The sequence below is a fragment of the Aulostomus chinensis genome, chromosome 20, assembly GCF_037954235.1.
Source record: "Aulostomus chinensis isolate RoL2024-O1b breed Wild chromosome 20, RoL_Achi_v1.0, whole genome shotgun sequence".
Classification (NCBI taxonomy): domain Eukaryota; kingdom Metazoa; phylum Chordata; class Actinopteri; order Syngnathiformes; family Aulostomidae; genus Aulostomus; species Aulostomus chinensis.
This window is the reverse complement of record NC_141339.1, coordinates 18,710,380-18,727,688: the sequence shown is the minus strand read 5'-3', so window position 1 is coordinate 18,727,688 and position 17,309 is coordinate 18,710,380. Positions and strand designations below refer to the sequence as shown.

The following is a 17,309-nucleotide window of genomic DNA, read 5'->3' as shown; positions in this document are numbered from 1 at the left end:
AACCCAGAAAGCAAAAAAAAAAACCAAAAGTTTGAAGTTTCCTTTGGCCTTAACTTAACCTTGTTGCTGGTTGGAAAACATGACATTTAGATTTTTCTCTTGATATTCTTTTGTTTTGAGCGGAGGTGAATCAGACTGTTATCCCCAAGGTCGGTCACGCTTTTGAGGTCCTTGGCAGGCCACCGCACATACCAGTCCAGATTAAAGATCGTGAGAAAGTTCAGAAATCATGTTTCGACAAGTATTTTGAATCCTGGGAAAAATCCTGCATATTTGTTGTTTTTTTGAAAATCTTTTTAGAAGTTTAGACAAGCAGAATATTTGTGTTGCATCAAGTCACTGGGGAACTGTCATGACAGAGAAACACCTACCGTCTGAAACTTGGGTTTGGTGAGGAGGAGGAGGAGCAACAGGAGGCGAGGGGAGCAGAGAGAAAACAAGGCAGTTAGTTATGACGATCCCAAACATAATTCCGTCTTTTCTGTAAACATTCCTTCCATCCCTCCTTCCATCCCTCCCTCCTCTTCAACATTAGCCAACCTCCTTTTGATGCAGGTGCATTACATGATGAAACAGACACAAATGCAGAAGCATAACCCTCGTTTGCAGGATCAATAACGAGATGGAGACGCAGGGTGGAGGGAGCGAGTCAAAACTGGAGATGAAGAAATAAAGGCAGTCGATGGGGGGGGGGGGGGGGTTAGGGTGGGGTGGGGGATGCAGGGAGTGGGAGGAATAATGTGTGTAAGGGAGACAGACAGAGAGAGAGAGGGCAATGATATGATAAGATCAAATAGGAACAATCATTAGAGAGAAAAGCGGAGGGGAGGTGGAGGAAGAGAATATCGTGATCATTAGATGAGCGGGAAAAAAGAAAGTAGAGAAGGTGTTTGGGTTTATTTTTCTTTCGTTGATGTGGAAGTATGAAAAAAATATTGATCAGATGCAGCACAGTCCCATTAGAGAGAGACACAGAAAGACAAACATGCAGTTTAGAGCTGGAGGGAGAAGAAGCTGAATAAAGCCTGAAGCTGCAGAGACATGCATTGTATCGGTGATGTAGGGAGCAAACAGCATGCATGATTCGCGGGACGCCGCTAACAAGAAAATGGTTTTCATAAATCCGTATAAATATTCAATAAGCTGCTAGCCCGTGAGCGCTAACAGGAGTATAGATTCTAGCAGCAACAGTTGAGTAAGACGTGTGGCCAGAGGCCTGGTGAGCAGTAGGGAGCGGTGAACAATACACACCAGGGGGGCTGCACACTCCCACACGCTTTCTGTACCTCACGCGTACAAATACACACAATCTCGCAGCCTGCTAACTCACACTGGGTTGTGCGCACGGTGGCAATTACCTCACATAGGCACACTGATACTGGCACACAAAGCAGGCAGGGCTTCAAAGGATGCCTGAGTGCTACGAGTGATAGTGACTAGTGTGTGCGTGTGTGTGTGTGCGTGTGTGCACGCGCACTTGTTCATGCATCAATACCCAAGGAGAAGACTACTCTCTGTCAGAGGCGGCAGTAAAAGTGCCCAACCTCCATGTTTGTTGGCTGCATTCACATCTTTATTTCAGTGTTTCTTTATTACAACGGTGTCTTTCTTTTTCTTTGCTTCCTCCTTGTTTTCTTCCTGACTTGCTTTCTTTCTGTGACATCAGCAGTAGAAGAATGAGACCTTGGATTTTTTCACTTTTGTTGTTTTTACAAAATTATGCAACAAAAAAGATTTTGGTTACATTTTGTGGAACAAGCCATTGAGCGAAGAATTAAAAAAATTGCTTTCACTGTCTTGAACAGTGAAATATACAGTATTTTTTTATATTTTGTCAATTTCAGGAAAAATCAAAGGGGGCCCTCTGATGAATAATCCGGTGGGAGGCTTGTATAGTAGAAGAGTGGGCTGTTGACCTTGGCAGAGGTGCGTGCTCTCCTACTGCCCCCTCTAAACTCTAGACAAGAGACAGGATGTCCTCAGCGGTCTGGTCTCTGTGGCCTTCAGGAGCAGTCGTGTTTGGCTGCGGTTCCGTGTGTGCTGCCTGAGTGAACAGATCACATCTGCTGCGGACTGATGAGACTTGACCTTTTAGTTCATCTGCATTCATATGCTGTTGTGAGACACTCCAGTTCGAGAGTTTATGTCTCAGCTAAAGTCGCTAATGAAAGTCAAAACTCTCATGATCAAACAGAAGAGTCTTGGCCCCCAGTTTTTTTTACTTTACCCCCAAAATCCTCACGACTGACTGTGGTAGCCACGATCCTTCAAACGGCACCAGTGTCACTGGAATCAAGCCTAATTTTTAAATATGAGGTTCATTTTCTACCTCGACTGCCTCGACCTCCCGATCCTATTTTGCTAGCAGCAGTCGCTCCTCTAGTCGTCAACATAAGTTTCGTTCCGCTGATGTCACAAAAAAAAAGTGACGCGTCAGATCACCTTACACCGTCATACCACCATTTTTTTAACATCTTTATAACAACAAATGACAAGCGCACCTCTTTTTTTTTAATCAATGCAGGCAAAGGTAGTTTTGAAGAAAGGTACATTTGATGACTTATTCTTTTTTATTTTTATGTTCACGAGCACCGCTGCAAGCATTTATTGCAGCTAAGCTGACTAGCAATCAGCCGTCTGGTGGGGGTCTGGAACTCTGTGATGCACACACACACACACACACACACACACACACACACACACACACACACACACACTCACACTCACAAACACAGAGAAATAGTATCTCTCTTTCTTAAAAAGATTGACAGTAAGAAATTCATTTTAAAACATATTTTTGGAGAAAAAGAAGTTATCACTGTGATAAGAAGCATGTTGTGTTGAGACTTTCCTTCCCGCTCCCTTTTTACAGAGGAGCACAGAGGACTGAAGTGTGACAGCAATCACCTGAAGCCATTACAGTCACACACACCACACATCTTCAACCAGCAGCTCAGATGGCCTGTGCAATCAGTGGCAACTCAAGATTAGTGTCATCAAGTCTTTATCTACCTGAATTTGAAATGTTGCTTCTTGACTTCTGGAGTTATGCTGCTGAATACTGACCAGAAAAGAGTTTCGTTTTTGCTGAACATCACTATGTCACATCCTTGGACAAGCGATGCATTTTTAATTTTTTTTTTTTTTAAATAATCAGTGTATCTTGACTTACAAAAAGAAAATATACTGCTCATATTTTGACTCTGTGACCTCAACTTTTGACCTCTGTGTTCTTGAGTCCCAAGGTGACGTTTGACACACAACCAAAGACAAAATCAGAAGCAAACAGAAACAACTGTCACGCAATAAAATAAACACAGCTTGACAGTACTGACTTGCCAGGATGACCATGTCCATCCCCCAGAAGATGCTCATGATCCATCCAACCATGATAACAGCTGTCAGGATCTGGATGAGGGCTGCGGCCACGTTGAGCCAGAACACACAGCACACGCCGCGCTCCGAGATTAGCTCGCTGCGAGCTCCGCACAGCACCGTGAAGGCTGAGATGAAGGTACCTGTGGGACAGAAACAGATCAAATTGAATTTTCTCTGTGATTTGGGAGGGAATTAAGCAGTCACCAGTGAGTTCAAGTCTTGGTGTTTGTGACATATTGAGCACACGGCTGGATTTAAGAGCTTGTAAATGGAGGTTGTAAATAGGTAGTTAATAGGTTCTGTTGTTGATAGGCAGTCTCCATTAGCTTCAAGCTAATAATATGGCTGTGGTATTCTGAATTCTGGAGAGAAGAAAAAACAAATTACACTTTTTGGGTGAAATATCCATTCATCCACCCATCCATCCATTTGCTATACCACTTATCCGTTAAGGGTCACAGGGGTCTGGAGCCTAACCCAGCTGACATTGGTTGAGAGACGGGGTTCACCCTGGTCCGTTGCAGAGCTTCCATCTAGCTTTCTTGATGGCCACTCCAGGGTAAAATGTCACTTGAATTAAGGGAACTATGGGTTCACATTTGGTAAAGAGAGAATGGCTAGATACTGTGGAATGAGGACATATAATTGAAACACAGGAAGTTTTTTTGTTATTCTGTTGGCAACAAACATCACATAACCTTTTTGGTTGAGATGAAAAATTAAACAAAAATGCAGACACGCTTCGCCGAGCTGAAAACAGGATGTCTCCGCGGACAGTACCTGTCTGCCAAACTGAAACCCAATAAAACCCCGCTATCGGCAGACCTTGACCTTCCAGTGCCCTGCTCAGTTTCCATGACAACATTTCTTCAGGATGCTTCTTTTAGTCTAATTTGTACACCACACTGTCAACTACATATTCACATGAACCAACCAAGCGGCTTCACTGACTCACTGGCAAATCGTTCGGTTCCCTTTGACATCTGTCGTCGTGCGTGGGACGACTGTGCTGTCGTTCAACCAGTAGCCTCACAGCTAGTTGACTTTTTCAAGCTGATTATTTGGCGCTGGCTTTTTGATGGCATGTTTTTGTCGCTGCTACTGTTGTTGTAGGAATTTGGCAGTTTACATCCAATGTCTCTTGAAGTCAAAAAGGCATGATGGGGGGGTGCAGGATTGCAGCGGCTGATAAAAACCTCAGTGAACCAGCTGAACTGGAGTCTTCCTGCAGGATTCTTTTCTGAATATCAAACTGAATACTGCGAATATTGGATTGAACACAAGCGCTAGCTGGTGGGTGTTGCGTGCCTCGTGGCTTTGACCCTCCTCTTGCTTCATTTCCCGTCACGTTGGTGGAACTGAGAAAGTCGAGCAGGTGGGGGGGGCGTCCCGACTGCCAGCTTCCTTCTCAGGAAGAAAGCAAAGTCCATTCATGTAGAGGTCTGTGTCTCAGCTTATTTTTTTAATGTTTGCACTTCTTCACTTATCTCAGACTTCAATTCATCTTTTTATAGAAACACGCAGCACATGTACTCAATGTGTCCTCTAATCGCTACAAATTTGAGCGTAGCCCATAATATTTACCTTCATATGGCCTTATCTTGAAGGGTTAAGACGTAAAACGGAACAATGTTTACATGTGGAAAAAGAGAGAACATAAATAGACTTTTTACATCAACAGGGTTCATAGAGTACACATTTTGTATTTATTTCTACAACTGCTTTGCGATTCTGGGGCGAATTTTCCCGATGCCCTAAAATGTCCGTGCACGCATGAAAAGGAACAAAATCCATGGCAAAGTGAAATCAGTGATAAGCTACAGGGGTCAAAACGAGTAAATTCTCATTCCAACGTGACCGAACAACATTTACTCTCACATTCAGACTTCTGCCTGGAAATTCCTATTCACTCATTCCATGACTTTACACTGTCCCCAGGTGCTCGTGAATGTGTGTCCCCGCTCATTTCGAAGCTTCTCACAGAAAGAGCAGGACTGTTCTATACTGAGAGCTGATTTTCAGGTCGCAGAGGCCACGCCCACCAGCAGATGCTCTGGCTGCTGGTGGGTCTGCCCACCTCCAGACATGTGACTCTGACTCCCTGATTGACAGCAAGCTGAATGATTACATATGAGCGCCATCTGAGTTCCTGGCACATAACACAGGATTTATGTGTTGTCAGTTTTTCAGCTACCTGTCGAATGCATAGAGATAAACTCCATTCTGTTTCTGAGTATCGAATTGATCTTTTTTTGCACGATTGATGAATTCATTTCTAAATTTATTTATATTTTTGGTCGTTGTCTGGACTCTTTCCTATAATCCTGGCACCGCACAAAAGATTTACACTCAAAAAGGTAATTATTTGACTAAATTCTCACCAACTTAACATGCAATACTTTTATTTTTCAAACACAACAAACCATGTATCCTGATATATTATTGCCTTCTGACATTGCTAAGGTGTTACTTATCGACTGTCACTGATAAATCTAAAAAACACAGGGCAACATAATTTGGAGTGGTGTGTGTATTTGTATCCATTTCAGTCGACACCAATTCCTGAGGGGAAAATCTTGCTTCTGAGCAGCTAAACGCTCTGCTTTCTTTAACAAATGCTGACAGGTGGCGTTCAAAGTGGTTCCAGTATTTTTTTTTTGTTTTGCTTCCTCGTGCTGCTGCCGCTGAAAAAAAACCAGGCTTTTGATTAAAGCAGCATCAGAGAATAAATCCAGTTGAGTATCTCGAAGGACAAAACCAAAACAAATGTGACAACTGCTGTGTTGCAGAGCCGCGTGTAAATATCTCAGTCTCCTTTCTCATTGCATTTTGATGAACCGCTCCATTAAAAATATTGATGACAGAAGCTTTAATGATCTGTTCATTAACTCAAACTGATGAATCAGTTTGGCAATTATGAGCCACCAATAACATCTGCATCACAGGCCTCCACCTGCTTATTTATCTTGTTAGCATACATGTGCAGTACTTAATGAGACGCCATTGAAAAATAGTGGCTTCAAACATGCTGGGTTTTATCAAAGCAGAAAAAAAGAAAGGAATAATAACCTTACCTGGTTATGACATAACCATGAATTTGTGCATTCGGGTTAAAGAAATGAATGTGCGCTGAACAATTCTCCCCCGCAACAATAAAGTTTTAATAAATATTAAATCCTCTCGCTTGGAGAAATTACTCTAACAATCCTCCATGTGTGAAAAGCTCTTGGATACCCTACACGCCACATGTGGGAGATTTTGTGTGTGTGTGTGTGTGTGTGTGTGTGTGTGTGTGTGTGTGTGTGTGTGTGCGCGCGTGGGTTTCTGTGCATGTGTTTGTGTGTGTGCGCGCACATGCCTTGATATTACCCAGACTAATGACTATAATTACACTGAGAACTCTACAAAGCACCCACTAGTAGTGTGGGAGGTTAATGATTGAGTGTAAGGGTGTGAAAGACAAAAAGAGAGAGAGAAAGAAAGACAAGGAGAAGTAAAATCAGACTATAAAAGAGAAAATCAGAGAGCAGCAGACAGGGGGGAGACAGGCAGTCATGAATGTACTGGGTGGGAGGGCTGTTTAACTCAGACAGGCAAACCAGCATGCACAATTTGTTTCCTGGTTTTGTGAGTTTTACGTCAGTTTGGACTCATTGTGTAACAATTTCTAATTTTTCATGTTTTTTAATCTTCGATCTTTGTATGCCTTATTCTTGTTCCTGTTTTATTTTGAAAACTCCTCCCTCTGTTTGCTTTACTTCCTTTTTCTGCCTGTTTTCAAATCACAATATTACCAATATTTTCAACCCATAGAGTGAAAACTATTTCTATGTTCATTTGTATCGATATGACTATGTAAAGGTAGAAGGCTAGCTTCTTAACATACTTTATTAAAAAACTATTGAACCATGTCATACATGACAATTTGAGGAAAGACCAAAATAAAATGGTCAAATAAACAATTTGGAGGAAGCAGAGCGCCCTCTGCTGGACGCACTATGCTACACCATTTGCAAATCATCGTTAGCGTTGTTTTCTTTATTTTATGTGCTGTAAAACTTTTTTTTTTAATATCGCGCCTATTGCAAAAACATATGATATATCTGAAGACTGTGATAGGCTGACAAGGTCCGACGTATCAGCTGACCTGTGTTTCGATCTTAAGTTGAGTTTGTACTGTAGTTGCTTACACACCATCAGGTATTGGGGCCAATTCTGGGCCCAACTCCACCGTCCCGACCGAGCTCAGCACAGGCCCGATTAGCTGATGGCTCTAAGGATTATTCTATCAGAATGTCCTGTGGTGTGGGGCGTGTCAGGAGTGTTTTTACCCTCTCTGATCTGCTCAGATGGACAGCGGGTGCCACTGCGATTAGTCACCCTAAATATTAAACCTTTTTAATCATTTTCTAAATCATTTAAGATCGTAAAAATATTTTAGTGTGTGCCGGGCTGAAGTCGCTGCGTCGGTGCTTATTCACTTGCAAGTCTGTTGCTTCAGTTGGTGACAGCCCTTCGTTTGGGATTGCTGCTTCTCCGCTGTTAGTTTCTTTCAGCGAGGGGCCTGACGTCATCGGCTCCCCGTCTGGTCCTTGCCTCCTTCTCTCCCCTCCGTCTACCTCCTCTCCCCCTGGATCTGCTGTGCGTCTGATGTGGGTCCCAGCAGCCAATCCCAAACCTCTGATCATCACCTCCAGCTGATGTAGGCAGCTGCTTGTTTTTGCCATGGGTGGCTGCGCTTTCTGGCGAGAAGTCCCCCTCTTGTCCAAATGATCAACATGATTTGATAAATTGTTTGTTGACAGGGCGCTCTGTTCAACTGTTGTGTTGGTAACATTTTGCTGATACTGTTTTATTTTCTTTTGAATACTGAATACATCTTCCATCACTGACCATAGATTATAATCCTGATTCTGTACCACGTAATCCTCAATCAATAAACGCTAACACCAGCACCAGGACCTTTGAGCCTCACCTCACAGCAGAGTTAATTTGGTCAAAACAAGGACAAACGAACCCTGGCTCTGCAGGTTTGGTCCTCGCAAAGTTCCAAAACACACGCACTCGCATGCATCCAGAGGCAAGATGTCAGCATGACCCAGTAAACCGATGCAGTCTCCAGCAATCACATCATTAAATCACACACACGCACGCGCACACACACTGACTCCAGCCCACACACTCATTCACACTGTAGGCTAAATTCACGGTGTCAAAGCCTCACACTTTCCAGTCCTGTTATGGCAAAGATCGCAGCACAGCTTGTAAGCAGCAGTTTCCTTCACAATATGTTTGAGTAATTTATTTACAAGCGGGCGACTGAAGCTCAATCACTCTGAAATGCACAGAATAACAGCTTCTGTCTTAATCACCCATGGATTTGTACGTAGTCTCTTCTATTGTGGGGATAATCTAATGTTCTGGGAACATAATGTCAAACAAGATTAATGTAAAGTGCAAATAAGTGGGCCAGATAGGAGGAAGTTGTCAGGTTGCATCCGTGAACTCGCTGTGGAGCCCTGAGTCTCATTAGCTACACTTTTGCTTCTACAACAGTGGATGCAGCTTAAACCTGCCTGCTGATTCTTAGAACCTTCTTTGATTTACTTCTTCTTCTTCTTTTTTTTTTTTTGCATGAGAAGTTTCCTCATTAAAATGGATGTAAATTTAAAACGTCAGAAAAAAACATCATTCAACACAGATTTTTTTTTAATTTTTTTATCCCAGCTTCTGCCAACAGTCAATATTGTTGATTAACCTGAAGGCCTCTGTGACCTTGGAACCTCTCAGGGTCAAAGGTCCCTCACATAGCTGCTAGTTAGGAGTTGGTGTTAGATTCAGGGTAGTTTGCCCCTCCTGCTTTCAGTCCCAATGCTAAGCTAAGCTATTTACCTCTTGGATCTAGCTCAGTCTAACTCGTCCAACTCCGTCCCTTTTGAATAGAGGAGGAGGACATTCTAAAATTCCCAAATCTTCTCCACCATCTGGAAGTTCTCCCAGTCCCAGTAAATCCTGCCATCAGAACAACGATGTACTCCTCCCCCATCAGGTCATAGTCCTACACAGAGTTCTCCTGACCTTCAGCGCCTTCAGCCTCCAACTGCCTAACCCGCTTGTGGAAGTGCTCAGTCAACCTTTGGCCAAGGTGCGCTCTGGCAGGTAGATGAGGCACCCAGTAGCTCATACAGATATGGGGAGAGGAACTTGTCAGAGAGGTGGGTTTTCCCCTCCAGGTCTGCTCGTGTTTGGGGTAGAGAAGCAGCGTGTTGCTGAAGGTGGAGGGAGGGAAGGAGGGCTGCTGCAGCAGAGGGGCAAGTTCCTTAAATCTCTGGTGTCATCATCTTCGCTAATATACCTCTTGTCTCCACCTTCATCGTTAGCTACACTGACGCGAGCGGGCTAGTAATCTCCTCTCTGCAGGAAGTTGACATTTTTTGCCTTTAAACTTTAAACTACAACCTCCTTCACCAAACTTTCTCCACCAGTTGGCGGAGGAATGAGATGACAAGCTGGGTTGTAATGGTCACAAAGCCAATGATGTCTTCTAGCCTTCACCGTGATCTTTCACCCCCAAAAATTCAAGAAAGTGTGTTAAATTGTTGTTTTACAGTTTGTAATGAGAGAGTTCTGTGCATGCAGGCAGCAAATCGTGTTGTGAGTCAAATGAAATTCTAGATTCTAGATTGTATTTTTGGCCTCAGGTTGAACAGAATTATATGCTTTTCTCAGTCTCAGTCAATTAGACACAAACAGGAAACGCGCACACACACACACACACACACACACACACACACACACACACACACACACACACAAACGCACACCGAGTTCATTTCAGTCAGTGTTGTCATGGCAACTAGTCGCAGCTATTCAATGAAATGTCAAAGCATCCAGGCAAATCTAGACACACACACACATTCATACACACCTAAATGAGATTGTGGAGTGAATTTTGCGAAGACAACATGTTGAGGAAACACTGTTGCCAAAAAGTAGGAACATTTGGACCAAAAATGCTTCCAGATCCCCGCCTTTTTTTTTTTTAGATAAATAATTAAAAAAAAAAAACCAACCATCAGATGTTTGGAGCAGTTTCCAAAACCCAATGATTTGGGAATTCGTGTGGGAAAGTTCCAACGGTCAATCAATGAGAGAAAAAAGCCTGGTGCTTAGTGGTGATGCTTATTTTACAAACGGGAGCGATGAGTGGACACGCAATAACTCTCCAGAGACTTTTAAGGGGGGTGGGGTGGGGGGGGGGGGCACCATTCAGGAGGTAATTTGGCGATGGAGATCTTATTGATCGCTATGGAAACATCAGTCTCATTCAGATAAAAGACCAGACTTTTTCAATTGTCGCTGTGGTTTTATGTGTTTCTGCTTTTTGGCTTCCTCCTCTTCAGACACAAAATGTGTCTTTTCACCTAATCAGTGACGTATTCTGGTATTAATGAACCCTCTACTTGTCGCTAATTTGTCATCTGCTCGTTCTGTGCATATGTGAAGATCTACACATCAACGTGAGGGTGTGTGTGTGTGTGTGTGTGCGCGTTTTAATGTATATCGTCAGCGATCAGATGTCACTACGCAATCTTTAGAAATGCAGAAGCCCAATCAAGAGGAAGCTGGAACAGCACAACAGAAGGTGGAGATAAAAATGATAAAACAATCTGCTTTCAAATGACAGAAGAGAGGGATAGAAATTGAGAAAAACCTACATCCCGACATTACTTAAGGGCTTAAGAAGGCAACATTTCTTAGCGAGCGGAACCTGGTTGTGTGGCTCACAGTTCACGTGCCGCTGTCGTCAGAAATCATTTGCTGTTACTGATCCAAAAGTTCCGATAATTTCTGTCAAAATTTCCATTCACCCCCAACTGGAATTTTCCCAGGAACTCAAAAAGAAACATTAAAAAGAAAAAAAAAAAAAAACATTTACAAGCAATGTAAAAGGCTTTGTGTTCAATATTTTATGTATGATAAGCTGTTCAGTTATTATCCAACCAATGGAATATCAGATACACATGCAACACGACAGTCTGTGAGTATTTTTCACCTCATTTATGCTGAGTATCATCTGCCTGTGTCTGTATTTACACACTGTGATTAAGTGCGCTAATGTGCTCTTAAGCACAGATCACATCTGGTGATCAGGAGAAAAGCTGCCAACAACACCAGACCTTCAGCCGTGTAAATAAAACAAGGCACCGGTGTGTCATTCAACAGTTTATACCCATGATAGCGGTGCACACGGCGAGTGCAACACTCACCCTGACGCCCTTGTTTACGTGCAGCGGTGATGCACCGCACCTCGAAGCTCAAAGGTTCAGCAAATCATTCGAAGTTGACGGAAAAGGGATTTAAAAGAGATAGAGATAGAATTTGTTGATTATCTTTACAGATATATACGGACACAGCCGAGGGTGCAAGGGGTTCCGGTACGTCTCGAAAAACTTTCCGAATTTTTTTTTTTTTTTTATTATTATTGGGAAGTTAAGCTGTAACTTTCCAAAGAACTGGGGTATTTCATGGGAATTAATATGAACTGACAGGAATAAACAGTTTGGGAATACAGAGGAATATGTGGGTATTGTATTATATTATGAGTATTAGAAGGAATTAATCAGACAGTTTGGGGTTCTTGCTGTATTTACTCATGCAGTGTGCATTTGTCCATCACATGCACATTGGAGTTTTTTCCAACTTTGAATATATCATTGGAATTTTACAACATAAGATAAAACCAACTCTTTTCTTCTGGTCCTTCAAATCTCTCTGTACCCAGAGTGATGGCATTTCAACCTCCACTGACACATGTAAAGCCTACATTGACTGTGTGTTAACACCTGGCTGCTGCTGGTGGTGGTGGTGGTGGTGTGTGTGTGTGTGTGTGTGTGTGTATATTCACACTGTACAAGTGACACTTATTTTGACTCAAAGTGTGAATCTGGTCTCTCACCCTTCGGTGCATGAACTCAACACAGCGCGGAAGGTTGCTTTCAGAGGAGAGTAGTGACAAAGGCGTGAACTGTTTTACTCCGGTTTTTACGGCGGTAAATTCATTTGTGCCATTTTCTGTGTCATTTCATGTTAATAGGACTTGAGAGCGCATTGACTCCCTGACAAGGTTTAACAAATGATGCATAGGCAAATTATCCATGTTATTTACATTTATGGACCTTATCCCACTGATAGGATGTCAAGGCTTTGCCTGCGTCCCATTGTCATCTTACACCGTCTCCACTGATGACACACAATTGTTGAAGATTTGAGAACACACCAGGGGGCTTCGACCCCCACAGAACTGCTCTTCTGACCAAATATCGATTGATTTCTTCCATTGTTACAGCTCTGGAAGAAATGGATCAGTAACTTCGAAATTTGGGCTCCAGTCAGAGCAGCCGCAGTGGTACCTGACGGGATCTAGGTTATTATTCGAGTTGTGTGTTTTGCAAAATAGGGTAGGTATTTTACGCTGGAATTTTACTCCAACAAATGACAGATGGGGCAGATTCTGACACAACCTCACATCACCTCTGTAGTTCTTGTTATTGATGTACACCATGATATGAGCCACTGGTTGGCTTTGAAGCCTTTGGCATTTTACCGGTCCTTATCTTGATCTATTTTTTTCCTTTTTTTCTTTTTTTTTGTAACCTGAAGTGACCCTATTTGGAAGAGAGGGTGGAGCCGGCATTTAGAATCTTTTCTGTACATTAATTTTCACAGTGTGGCCACACCCCAAAATGAGCATCATGCTGCATTAAAGAAGACTTGAAACTTGTGATTAAGAACAAAAACTCCTCAGGAAAATGTTTATTGAGTCAATTAATCACATGAGAGGCTGGCTTGTTTTGCCACAGGCGTAAGAGTAGTGTCTCCCCCAGCCGGCCATAACAAAAATGCATGTTTATTACACCGGCTTCACTTTTCAAACCCCCAGTCTGTCCACTTCTTTACACGGCCTCTATACTGAGCTGTGAAACCATGTGAGCTGAAGACTTTCCCTGCAAACTCTTCAGGCAGCTGCTGTGGTTCATTTTCATTCTTCTCTATCATATATTATTTTTTCTCCACGTGTTTATTTTGTTATTCAGAACTTTTGCCAGCACTGCACGTTCATCTCTCTCTCCTTTCTTTATCGCGAACCAACGTTGCTCATTGCAGCCTTGATTTTACTCGCTTCTTGCTCTTATAGAGGAATAAAAAGACATTAAAAAAAGTAATAATTAAGGTTTCCAACTCACCAAGCCCAGGTATGAAGGTATTAAGAAACAGACAGATGACAGCCAGAGGGAAAGGCATTGTGGGTATCGCAGCCCTCAGAGGTCCCTTCTTCTCCCTGACCTCCACCACCACTCCTCCACCTGCCACAGAGGCCCCAGGCATGACTTTGGCCCCAAGATTGTCCCCTGTCTTCACACACCCTTGTTCTGCTCGCCCTTCTTTCTGAGCCATCTCTCTCTCTCTCTCTCTCTCTCTCACTCTCTCCTTCTTACTATTCCTCGTTGGAGTCTTCGACTAAAAGTAGTTGGTGGCAATCAGGTGAGCTGGTGAATTAAAGTGATCTTCTTAGTCGCTCTTTCTGGTTTCAGCTTAGTAATAAGTCAGTAGAAAGGAGAGGAAAAAAAATGAACAGATATCAGTGCTGATTGATTATCCTCCGATAATATTCAGCAGGACATTTCAACAGTTGGTTCATCTTTTAAATAGGAAGAATACAAATGTATAAATAACATTAATACACCCCTAAAAAAATGTAAAATTCTACTCCAGAGAATTTTTTTTTTCATCAAATATTTGGAAAAATTCCTTGAAATATACTTGGAAAAAAAAAGAGAGGCAGAGAATTCTTCTTTCAAAGATTTCCAGATTTTCCTGGAGATCAGTAATCTTGACAGCTGTTTTCAGGAGCCTCAGCGGGAAACAAACACGAGCAGCAACTATCTGTAGGAGAAATCTTCTCAAGACTGTTGATTCTTCCTCATATCAGTTCCTTTAAGTCCTCAGAAGTGACCACACGATCTCATCAGAGGTCAGTTGTTTGTTTCCATGTCCAGCATTCTGAATAAGTGACCTTAAAAATGGAAAATCCTCAAAAGATGTGAATCTCTTTGCAATTTCTTTCTTTCTTTCTTTCTTTCTTTCTTTCTATGACTGTAAATCACACTCAGCCCACCACACTCGTCTCCACGATAGGGAGTCGAAAGTGTATGTGGCGACCCCCCCCCCCCTTTTCTACTATCGCTCTCCCTCGTTCCCTCCCTCCTTCTATCTCTCCCTCTCCCCATCATTACCCACCATTTAAAGGAACAGTGCACAAATCTAATGTCACACTTGAGAAGCTGTGACTGTGATGCATGCAGGTAAAGTAGCTGATTAGCAGTCACACTGATCCTCATGTGGGGTATGAGGTTACGCGTTTTTTTGAATCCGTTTTATAGCAAATAACAAAGACATGAAAGCGAGAAATGGGAACAAAGGAACACTCCAACTTTTTGGGGCCACACATCCTCCCCAGAGCCAGACGAGAAGATGGACACCCTTCTCTCGTCTGACACCCACAGAGCTCAGCTAACCACTAGTTAGCTTCGCGCAAGGATTGGTAGTAGATGGTAGCTGTAGATAGTCTGTAGATGCACAGCAGGGCAAAACAACACTTCGAAATTAAGAGATATAGTAATTTTAGAATCAGATAGATAGCCGGAACTACTTTTCTGACCAAGAAATAGTTCCAGTGTATCTGAGTGTAAGATTTTTATCTTGCTCGGAGGAGGATGGCAAATTGTATTTCCCAAAAAGTCTAAATAGCAGTCTGTAATTTAATGCAAATACATGTTTATATTTTTATTTGTGTTTATCACCTGAGATTAAAATATCTGGTTAACTCAGAATGAGCCCTTTATGAACAGGAAGTGGGTTGTCTTCATGTTGCATTTACAGCAGCTCAAAATGGATCACTTTTGCGTGTTAGTTTGCTCAACTACCGTAATCATATTAGGTTTTTTTTCCCTCCCCGTAAGCAAATTATCAGAGAATGGTCCGCTCTGTCACTATGGATTCAGCAACTTTTTTTCATCCAACCAAGTGTGGTGCTGAAAGCATTTACACAGCAGTCTTATTGTTTGTACCAGCTGATCGGTGAAAGGGGCCGGCTGCCATGGCAACCACAACACCGGGCAGCACCGAAGAATACATCAGGACACTCATAAAGAGGATTCACAGATAGGGGAAAGAGCTGAGAGACTGATGAAGAAAGAGATTGAAATGGACTCCCTGTACCAAACTCCATTCAGAAAACTAGCTTTTTAAAAGTTGTTTGTCTGTCGTTTTGTGGCGCGACATGGCAAAGCACTGATTTAAGGTTTGCACTCATTGGTATCGTTGAGCAGTTATTTCAGCATCTTCTCTATCCATGTATTGCAATTAAATCACGGCAAAGTGTAAGTTAGAAACAGCAGTCACCCGTGCAGAACACCTACTGACAGGAAAAAGGAAGCCAAGGACAAAGTGGGCAAGGGATGAAAGGAGCTGAAAATGATGGGGAGGAGGGGAGGAGATGAAGGCGCAGCCACTGTTGATATCTCAATCCTGATCCCATATACAGTGAACAAATCTGCATCACCTCCATCCTTGGCTTTATTTTCATGTCTGCTGTTCCCTTCTGTCTCACTTTTTCATCCCCTCATCATCACCCCATCTCCTCTCTGGCTTTATCAACACACAAGTGGCAAACCCACAATGGAGACCGGTGCAGCCCTGACATTGTTCTCAGTGCATCTGCGTATCATATCCTCCTTCCTTTCTTCCTTTTCTTACGTTTCATCTCCTAGCAACACATGAGGCTTAGGGTAATCAGTCAGAGGGATTTTTTTTTTTTTGGTCCCTTTTCTAACCCTTCGCTTCTACTCTTCATGTGCCTGCTTCTTTTTTTTTTTTTTTTTCTTAAGAAAAAAAAATTCTCAATTTTAATTTCCTTTTAATCTCCTTTGATGACTGCGGAGGAAAGTATTTTATTCTATTTTGTCTCGCAAAGCCTTGTTATCGTGTGTCTGCAGGAGAAGCGTGGACCACTGAACTCAATCACCATCGGTTATTTCAGCTACGGGCATGCATTGTAATGTGCTGATGCTTATTACCATGACAACGTGATAAGAAAAGTTATATGGCAGACGTCTTGAAGTGACATTTGGGCTTCATCAGCTCCTGTAGAGTATTGATTTTATTCTCTAAAAAGCAGCATTAGCCTGGTGATTTGTAGCCTCTCTCCCCTTAATGGCGAGCATCTAATGACCTCCTAATTGTGTTTGTTTGTGTCTGCGAGCAATATTGATGGAATAAGAACTGACCTGCTGCTCTGGTTCACTTATCCCTCTGTGCTGTTTTAATTGGCAGCGTTCATTATGTGTTCATTATGTGATGTGATCCCGGAGGTGTGTTTGTTAGGAGAATATCTCAAAAACTAAATGAAAATTTTTGCCCCACATTCTGTATACGTAGCCTCCTTGGCGGGGATATACACAACTTCTGGGCGCTTTCTAGAGTGCTACGTGTCTTTTTGAGGACATTTTCTGCATTGTAATGACATTTTTGCAGGTCCTCCAACCTTCAATTGAGAGTTTGAGGGTAAAGCTGGTTTTTGAACTTGAAGCTAGACGCAGGTAAGCAGCTGGAGAATGTATTCTTGTGTATATGAGAGAGCGAGAGAGAAAGAGGTGTTAGCCTCGACACATGTTCTCACACTTTTGCTAAAAATATCATGTTCGACTTTGTGAACCGCTCTTGCCAACGCTGACTCACCGTGCACCCATCCTCACGGGGACCCTCACGTTAAGTTTAAAACAAATATAGAACTTGACGTTCTATGCGATGGGGACTCGCTCTTTGTCTCCAAAAGGTAGCTGAGACCCCACAGCGTCGCTGAGCAAATG

The 17,309-nt window shown here is 42.6% G+C and overlaps 2 protein-coding genes across 3 annotated transcripts in view; one reads left to right on the top strand and one right to left on the bottom strand.

Moving 5' to 3' along the window:
- Positions 1 to 3,095, top strand: part of coq8aa (coenzyme Q8A, genome duplicate a) — a 30,747-nt gene extending 27,652 nt beyond the window's left edge. The window contains exon 18 of one of the 2 annotated variants that reach the window (XM_086190318.1): positions 2,873 to 3,095. In XM_086190318.1, coding sequence (XP_086046444.1) covers positions 2,873 to 2,897 — 25 coding nt within the window. In that variant the 3' untranslated portion in view covers positions 2,898 to 3,095. Of the gene's footprint in view, positions 1 to 1,844; positions 1,891 to 2,872 lie in introns of those variants that run through there. The other variant, XM_086190317.1, reaches the window with a different exon arrangement.
- Positions 3,096 to 3,168: 73 nt separating this feature from the next.
- Positions 3,169 to 14,572, bottom strand: stum (stum, mechanosensory transduction mediator homolog). Its single transcript, XM_086189140.1, has 2 exons — positions 13,626 to 14,572; positions 3,169 to 3,518 (listed from the first exon to the last, which is right to left on the bottom strand). The coding sequence occupies exons 1-2, from the start codon at positions 13,834 to 13,836 to the stop codon at positions 3,169 to 3,171; spliced, it is 561 nt and encodes a 186-aa protein (XP_086045266.1). The 5' UTR covers positions 13,837 to 14,572.
- Between the last annotated feature and the right edge of the window lie 2,737 nt (positions 14,573 to 17,309).

Bases quoted from the DNA above. Each gene is read 5' to 3' on its own strand.
- stum (XM_086189140.1), bottom strand. From the start codon at position 13,836: ATGGCTCAGAAAGAAGGGCGAGCAGAACAAGGGTGTGTGAAGACAGGG. The intron at 3,519-13,625 runs GTGAGTTGGAAA...TCTGTCCCACAG, and splicing joins TACCTTCATACCTGGGCTTG to GTACCTTCATCTCAGCCTTC.